This window comes from Clarias gariepinus, chromosome 1 (assembly GCF_024256425.1).
Source record: "Clarias gariepinus isolate MV-2021 ecotype Netherlands chromosome 1, CGAR_prim_01v2, whole genome shotgun sequence".
In the NCBI taxonomy this organism is placed as follows: domain Eukaryota; kingdom Metazoa; phylum Chordata; class Actinopteri; order Siluriformes; family Clariidae; genus Clarias; species Clarias gariepinus.
The window spans coordinates 51,235,001-51,243,860 of NC_071100.1; the positions used below are offsets into that span (position 1 = coordinate 51,235,001).

At 43.5% G+C, this 8,860-nt stretch overlaps 2 protein-coding genes across 3 annotated transcripts in view; one reads left to right on the forward strand and one right to left on the reverse strand.

The window, feature by feature from the left end:
* The window catches only part of nadkb (NAD kinase b), a 4,125-nt gene extending 2,101 nt beyond the window's left edge, over positions 1-2,024 (forward strand). Inside the window, exons 6-12 of one of the 2 annotated variants that reach the window (XM_053492716.1) lie at positions 256-341; positions 448-550; positions 737-861; positions 955-1,054; positions 1,178-1,335; positions 1,436-1,518; positions 1,662-2,024. In XM_053492716.1, the coding sequence (XP_053348691.1) occupies positions 256-341; positions 448-550; positions 737-861; positions 955-1,054; positions 1,178-1,335; positions 1,436-1,518; positions 1,662-1,821 (815 nt within the window). In that variant the 3' untranslated portion in view covers positions 1,822-2,024. The remainder of the gene's footprint in view (positions 1-255; positions 342-447; positions 551-736; positions 862-954; positions 1,055-1,177; positions 1,336-1,435; positions 1,519-1,661) is intronic. The other variant, XM_053492708.1, reaches the window with a different exon arrangement.
* A 61-nt stretch (positions 2,025-2,085) lies between these two features.
* Positions 2,086-8,279, reverse strand: gng7 (guanine nucleotide binding protein (G protein), gamma 7). The gene is made up of 4 exons (XM_053492741.1): positions 8,188-8,279; positions 6,155-6,249; positions 5,824-5,941; positions 2,086-5,076 (listed from the first exon to the last, which is right to left on the reverse strand). The coding sequence occupies exons 3-4, from the start codon at positions 5,902-5,904 to the stop codon at positions 4,951-4,953; spliced, it is 207 nt and encodes a 68-aa protein (XP_053348716.1). The 5' UTR covers positions 5,905-5,941; positions 6,155-6,249; positions 8,188-8,279; the 3' UTR covers positions 2,086-4,950.
* Between the last annotated feature and the right edge of the window lie 581 nt (positions 8,280-8,860).

An 8,860-nucleotide genomic window follows, 5' to 3' on the forward strand; every position in this document is an offset into this window, starting at 1 on the left:
TGTACACTACACTACACTGTACACTACACTATACGTCATTGTAACACTGTACTATATTATAGACAATACACTACACTGTACACTACACTGTACACAACGCCTCATTTTAATACTATTATACACTATACACTACTACTGTGCTATAATATACACTACACTATACTGTACTACACTGCACTTTCTATAACAACTAAAAACCCTTTCATTTTCCTCGAGGATTAAATTTTGTGTGTGTGTGTGTGTGTGTGTGTTTAGGCTTTGATGATATCTCAGACTGTATAGATCTGATCATGTGTCTGGGCGGAGACGGTACACTGCTGTACGCATCATCACTCTTTCAGGTCAGATATCAATATTGAACATCACGCCCAACTTTATACAGGTGTTCATGTTAGTGATATAAGGATGCTTTCTTGTGTGTGTGTGTGTGTGTGTGTGTGTGTGCAGGGCAGCGTCCCCCCCGTCATGGCCTTCCACCTGGGCTCGCTTGGCTTCCTCACGCCCTTCAAGTTCGAGTCGTATAAGACCGAAGTGGACAAGGTATTCGCAGGTACGCAGCGTCTCAGCTGAGCTGTGTGAGAGGGGAAAGGGGGTGTGGCCATGTGCTTGTATGTGTGTGTGTTCTAGAACGTTCCAGTTCCAGTCTAGCAGACTGGTCTAAACTCTGCACTCTAAAACTCACCAGAACCCGGGTTACACGTGTGTGTGTGTGTGTGTGTGTGTGCGTGTTGCCTAGGTAACGCGGCTGTGGTGTTGCGTAGTCGTCTGAAGGTGAAAGTGCTCAAAGGATCACTTCAGAGAGACCAGGAGAACGGCAGTGTTACACACACACACCCCAACCCGGTCACACTGCAGCTTCAGGTAACACACACACACTGGCCATTACCAAACTAATAAACGTGAGTGAGTTTTGATTATTGATGAACCTGTGTGTGTGTGTGTGTGTGTGTGTAGGTGTTGAATGAAGTGGTGGTGGACAGAGGTCCCTCCTCCTACCTGTCCAACGTTGATCTGTACCTGGATGGACGTCTCATCACCTCTGTTCAAGGAGATGGTGAGTGTGTGTGCAAAGTTCATCTGCTTGAATGGTGTTTTATGAATATGAATAGGACACACCCACTTTGGTCGATTTTTCTTGTTCCTTATATGGCATGACCCTGCCCCTGTCTGTGTGCAGGTGTTATCGTGTCGACACCCACAGGAAGCACGGCGTATGCGGCGGCAGCAGGAGCGTCCATGATCCACCCCAACGTTCCCGCCATCATGGTCACGCCCATCTGCCCTCACTCGCTCTCCTTCAGACCAATCGTGGTGCCGGCCGGGGTCGAGCTCATGGTGAGACGGGCACGAGTGAGAGTGAGACGGGCACAGGGGCAGGATTTCTGTTTATTCAGACTCAAACGCCGTCTGTGTGTGTGTGTGTGTGTATGTTTAGATCGCGCTTTCTCCAGAAGCTCGGAACACGGCATGGGTCTCTTTTGATGGCAGGAAGAGACAGGAAATTCAACATGGAGACAGGTGAGAGACACGCACTACTGCAGAACTGAACAGGAAGTCACATCAGGATACTGTGCGTGTAAAACAACAACCCCAATACACACGCGTGTATTATTAATATTTTCTCTGTCCTTCTTTGTGTGTGTGTGTGTGTGTGTGCGCAGCATTAAGATCACGACCTCGTGTTACCCGCTTCCGTCTCTGTGCTGTCACGGTCTGGTGTACGACTGGTTCGAGAGTTTAGCCGAGTGTTTACACTGGAACATCCGCAAGAAACAAGCACAACTGAGCGACGCATCGGACTCCACTGACACCGACACCTGACACACACACACACACACGTTGTCTGTGTAAATGTGCTGCTGAATCATTATACTTTGCTTAGTGTATTTATGTTAATTATTTGCTAGTTGATGTGACATTCCAGTGTGTGTGGCTCAGTGTGAAACAGCGCCTCCCTGTGGACAGACTTCTGCACTGTCACAAATACACTTGTTCATACTTAGAATGTAGGTGTAGGATAAGAGCAATAAAGTGTCGGAAACGCAGTGATGTTATTCATCTTTATTAACTTCTACTTCTTTAATATTCTTTTTTTTTTTCTTCAAGTTTAAACAGCGTTTTTTTTAAATCCACAAAATATTAACAGTGTGCAAGAAAACATGATTTATGGCACATCTGAGAGAAACAGTTACAAAAAATAGAGATATCTTCATAATCGAGGCAGAAAGGATGCACGGAGAGAAGAACAGCACACAGTGACGGATGGAGATGGAGCGCACACGCGCACACAGTCTTCAATATCATTGTATTTCACTGAAATGAACTGTTAGTGAAACTTGGCACTGAATCTCCAGAGTCTGGGATTTTTACACAAATCAGATGCTGCTCTCTCACACACACACACAAAGTTGGCACGTGGTTCAATATTTAAGCCCAGATTTAAACACTCTGAACATCAAGGTTTTTGTTTTTAAACCAAACTGTAAGAGGTGTGTACAGCGTTATCTGTTCTTCTTGCTGTTAAATCTCTACGTCCGGAGATAATAAGGATGCTGGTCTTTACATACATGATGAAGGCGCCATTACTTTCGCACCATACTTTTTAATTGGAGAGTTATTGGTTTGAAGTTCGAGTCACTTGTGTGAAAAAAAAAAATTCTGGACCGTCAAACAGGAAGTGATGTAATACGTTTGACTGATCACAGAATTTGGCACCCGGCTCAAAGGAAGTGATGTCAGAGGTCAGGTGACAGAACACGGCCCGAACTCTGTGCACACTTAAAAACTGCAGCCGACCTGCGTGTTCCGCTTCAGGCCTGTTTTAGGAGCACAAGAGGTTTCACTTTTAAACACACACACACACACACACACACACACACTCAGCCCCAACAATTCTGTTTGGTCCTAAAAAACAACAATAAATCACTAAAATTGGCACTTGAATGTTTTTTCGTTGCTTTAAACGCCCATTTGTTAAACCGGGGTCAGATTAGTCACACACGCACACACACACACACACACGTCAGTAAGCCGCTGTGTGTCCCCCTTCAGCTGCTGTTCTCCTGAAGGTTCTACTCCTGCCTAAATGACACTCACGCTGCAGGAACACCGCTTACGCAGCATGTACTGCTGTGACCTCACACAACCTGTGGCCCAACCACACAAGTGAGGCTGCGCTGGACGAAAGCAGAACCAGGACCGCTCCAGCCTCGGGCTGTGAACCAAAACCACTTGTTTTGCTGTTTTCTGGCTGGTTGTCATGAAAACCTTTGTTATAGCTCGTAATCGTGGAGCTGGTTTAGGACACAACCCATACAGAGACTTGAACTCACACACACACACACACTTTCATTTTAAATAACCAGGCAGGTACTGTATAGAAACCCAGAATTATACAACCTTCACACTGAGGATCCTAGAACCTTCACAATGTACAACCCGTCCACTGCACCACGGAGTCTAGAACCTTACTTTAGAGGAGGAGCTTAGAACCCACAGAGCCCAGAGTATTCAGCAGTGTTTAGATTTCTAGCGCTCAGGAGTCTAGAACTTCAACAGCCACTGCGCTGTTACCTGTGCACGGACGGTTCTAGAACTCTAGAAGCTTCACATTGGATGTTTTAAGCTGAGGATTCTAAAACCCTTACCACCATCATCATGTTTGCGCTGGGGGTTCTACTAACTCACCCTAGTCTAAAACCAGTATGTCTGAAAAGTCCTAGAACCTCTGCACAGAGGGTTCTTCATTTAACCGTCTGTGTGAAGTTCTCAAACTTTCTGGAATCTTCATCTCACAAATTCTAGAACCTTCACGCTGAGGAGTCTGCACCCTTTGTGAAACTAGACTGCCGAATCTTAGAACCGTGCTAATTACTTAAGAACCTGTTGAGACCAAGAATCATCATGTGAATAAAAAAAAATTATAATTAAAAACAGTCACACACACACACACACACACACACACACACTGAGAAATAAGTGGAACCTGAAATCCAACAGGTGAAGGAGGAAGTAAAAAGGAACAGAGCTGGAAATAAAAGACAGAGGAGAACCGCACCTCCGTTTATCAAACACTGTACAGCGAAAGAAAAGCACAACACACTGCTAGAGCTAAAGAGTCGTGTGCACACACTCGCGCGCGCACATGCACACGCACACACACACACACACACACACACGCAACGCTACTCTAAACAAAGTTTATACACGGGGGTTCACGGGTTTTGTGTAGACTTTACAATCAGAGCTCCAGATAGACCTTCACTGGAGTCAGGGAGAACTGAGGGTGAGGTAGGTCAGAACCGACACCTCTGTACTGCAGAACCCTCGCTGGAGCACTGCGGTTCTCCACACGCTGATTAACACTTGGATGTTCCGCGACACCGATGTCTGCGATAGTGAAAAGTGTGTGAAACCTCCGCGCAGGAGCGTTCTCCGTGGAAATAAAACAAGTAGAGAATAAAGAAAGAGTGGAACACACTGAGAACATGAGTCCCTGCCTGCGTCCCAAACCACACCCCGCTCTCTACACCCTACACCATGCTTACAACATCACGTACGGCCCCTGCTGCAGTGCATTGTGGGAGTGAACGTGAGCACCAAACCGGCAGCAGCAGCAGCAGCGCACTATGTAGGGAGCAGGATGTGGATCGGGATGCGACCGGACCAGCGCTCCGCTGTAGGAATCCCGTATTTTCATCTACTTTTAATTTTCACCTCACTGTCACTCATTCATCATGTACACACTCATCCCTCGTTCTCAGTGTGGAAGGAGACAAGTGTTTTATTCTCCTCTTCACTAGGTAGTGTGTAGCATAGGGAAAAAAACTGAAAATTGTAAAAAAAAAAAAAAATGTATAAAATAAAATGGATTAAGTAGGGAGGATAGACAGACAGGTGAAGAGAATGACTGATGAAAGGATGAGAGATAGAGAGAGAAAGAAAGAGAGGCTATAGGAGAATGCAGGGTTTTTTATCTTTAAAGGGGTTTTCGGAGGTGGGTACGCCCACCAGGAGGGCGTCGCTGCGTGCGTGCTGCTCACAGTAACTCATCAGATCAGCGGCCGCCTTTGACACCTGAGAGAGAAACAGAGAGACACTGTCACCATGGCAACCCTTCCAATCCTAGCTAACACTGGCTAGTGCGTAACTCTCTTAGACGGATTTATTTCACTGATACTGATGGAATGATTCAGCTTCTTAAAAACACTTACTACACCTTCACACTGACAATTGATGAGGCGAAAGAAGGGGATTCTAGAACCTTCAGAACCCTCTGCACTGAGAAACCCCTGAAGAACGTCCCTGGGGACTCTAGTACCTTCTTACAAAGATGTCTTTCTATGTGACCTAAAGTTTCACACGATGACTCTAGAAGCTTTTGTTTGTTTGTTTTTACGCCTATCATTCTAGAACCCTGACCTCCAACAGAACACTGGCACTAAAGACTCTAGAACCCCTTTAGCAAAGATTTCTTGACCCTTTAACTCTATTACAATTCCATTAAACATTTTTAAAGGTTCACACTGGGGGGGTTCTAGAGCCTTCAGAGCCCTCTGCACTGAGGAACCTCTGACAGCCTTTAGAAGAAGAACAACTCTAGAACATTTAAAATCATGACTATTCAAGAAGCTCTGCACTGTAAATGTTTTAATGCTGATCATTCTAGCACCCTGAACTCCATCAGAACACTGGTACTGAGGTCTTAACCCCTCTATGTGATCATTCCAGAACACTGTGCGTGAGGGTGGGCGATGTGTAAATCCCTAATGTGCATAAGGGAATACGTCCTCACACATTACACAACTGTGTGTGTGTGCGTACCTTGATACGCTCGATGCCTGCCTCGATCCTCAGCTGCTCCACCAGTTTCCTGGCCTGTGCTATGTTATTAGTTGTAGACATTCTGGGCCATCAGTTATAACACCGCTGAGAGAGAAGTCTGAATACACACACACACACACACACACACACACACACACACACACACACACACACAGAGCATCATTAATACAATGCCAGAATAGATCACCACGCCCATGTCCCACTTCTGAACCAGAGATTACTCAAGCCAGCTGATTGATCAAAATGGGTAACGCCCACTATGACATCACTCAGTTACTCTGTAAGTGTTTAGCGCTCCCTCGTCACTCACTGCTGAAAGGCGCGGCGACGTCACGCTGAGGTTCTCCTCACAGGATCCACGGGCTCGACGCTCGGTGCTGATGGAGCTTTACAGTAACTCTGCTTCTGCAGGAACAAAAAACACACACACACGCAAGTGCGACACATGAGATGGGTCTCTCTCATTCTGTTGTTAATTAGACGGCTTTGACCCTCATGAGCAGAGTGTAATTAACACGCTGTAATTAACACGCTATGCACAGAGGTGTGAATAAACCTGGTCCTGAGGAGGCACTTTGGGGCGTTCTCAGATTAAACACAATTGATTTGTTACAGCGCCCAGGAACGATTCGTACGTTTCCCTGCTAAGACACTTTTTTTGTTGTTCTCTGTACTCAGGTACACTTGCGTATATTCTCTCTGATACAGCAGGTGGCAGTGTGCACTTACTTGAGCCACCATTAAACACAAAGAGAAGAAGAAAATGAGAAAATTATTTTACACACTCTGTCTACTCTGTGTATTATTGATATTTTGAAAAGAAAATGCCAATAGTAACTAACTGGTGGGAGGAGTGAGTGTGTGTGTGTGTGTGCTGATGGGTATCTAAGCTGTGTTTGAATGGAAGTTAATGAGAAGTAAACAGGTTCAGTGACAACCAATAGGAGCATCCGAGGGCGGGGCATTACAAAATAGACCAATGTGAACTGGGCTGTACACCACATCATCATACTAAAGCAGGTTTACATCACACCACGTACTGGTTTAAAATCATTTAAAAAATAAAAATACTACTATTAATAATAATGATATAACAATTGAGTTCAAACATTTACAGAAGTTTACTTCATATTATTTTGTCAGATTTTTTTTCTTTTTAAGTTAATTAATAATGTTTATGTAATAAACTGGATTACAAATTATTACAAATAAATATACGCATGTTTAATTTATCATTAATAAGAAATGAATTTTACTTTCTGTAACAATTAAAGAAATATTTTCTTAATTTTATATAATACTTATATATGATATAATTATAAAAAATAAAAAATTTTAATTTATAGAATTTATATAGTATATAATATATTGGCTATATGTTATATATATAATATTATTATATTAATATAATATACATCATTCTTTTTTTCATTTCCTAAAGTGTATATTTGTTTATTTCTTTTATTTGATGTATATTTTTTATATTTCTTAAGAATAATTTTCTTTAATTTTAGTCCTTATTTGATTTCATTTATACCTTCAATATCATTATGTACTGTTTGTCTAAATCCTTTTCAATTTATTATTTATTATCTAATTAAACAATTTTTTAAATGTATCCAATACAATAAAACAAATATTTATCCCCATGGGGAAATTTAATTCCATGATTATTATTTAATTTCCAGAATAAAGATTTGAACAATATTACCGTGATCCGTGATAATACAGTGTGTGTGTGTGTGTGTGTGTGTGTGTGTGTGTGTGTTAAAGGCCTGTTTTTTTCCTCTCTGTACACTGATGGAGACACACTGTGGGTGTTTAGGACAAAATGTCGGACCTGATCCTGGTGTGTGTGTGTGTGTGTGTGTGTGTGTGTAAAACTGTAAACACCAGTGTGTGTGTGTGCGTGCGTGTGAGTGAGTGAATAAACAATAAACAGTAAATAATAAACTCGGTGTTTTTTCTCCTCGCAGCTGCGGAATAAACACAGTGACAGGAGGCGCGTGCAGCCCGTTAACACCGCCGCTAACGGAAACAAACAACCACACACACACACACACACACACAGATTAATTTATTCACTAATTCTGTTTCCCTCATCTAATCGATCACATTATAATCACACACACACACACACACACACACACACACACAGGATTATTAACATTAACACAGACGGAGTGGATGAGCGCGCGCTGTGGGCTTCGTGACACTGCTGAGGTAAAAAAAAAATAATAATAAAAATAAGATCCTCTCACACACACACACACACACACCGCGGGCTGAACAAACACCATCAGACCGTATAAATACCGAACAGTGTTGATGATAAACACTCACCCGTGTGTCCTGTGTGTGTGTGTGTGTGTGTGTTAAAGCGCTGTGTGTACTCCGTTAGCCGTTAGCCGATCTGTGTGTCCACCCGGAGCACAGCCCCCCCCCCGTCTGTCACTCCCAGAGCTGACGCCCCGCCCCCTAACTCACACCGCGCATGAGCGGGACGCTCGCGCACACTCGCAGTAACACACACTCGCGCTGGCGGGACCACGCATGCGCAGGAAAGAGGCTCTCAAGCAAGTGGTGACTTATTTATAATGGTTTTAAGAGCCCGTTTTTCTTGTTGCTGTTGTTGTTATTTGTTAATGTTGTTCTGCAATTGAACAACTATTCATTATTGCAAACAGGTATAAGAGGTATTTCTTTTTGAATTAACTTCATTTTATTGCCCCATAACGTTACTGAGTCTAGACCTGAGTAACTGATCAACCCCAGATCATAACACTGTCTCCAGAGGCTTGTACAGTGGACACTATGCATGATGGGAGCATCGCTTCATGTCCTTCCCTTCTCACCCTGACACGCCCATCACTCTGGAATAGGCTCAGTCTGGACTCATCAGGTCACATGACCCTTCTCCATCACTCCAAAGTCCAGTCTTTATGATCCCTAACAAAGTGAGACCTGTTTTCTGATGAGTCTCAATAACGAGTGGTTTTCTTATGGACACACTGCT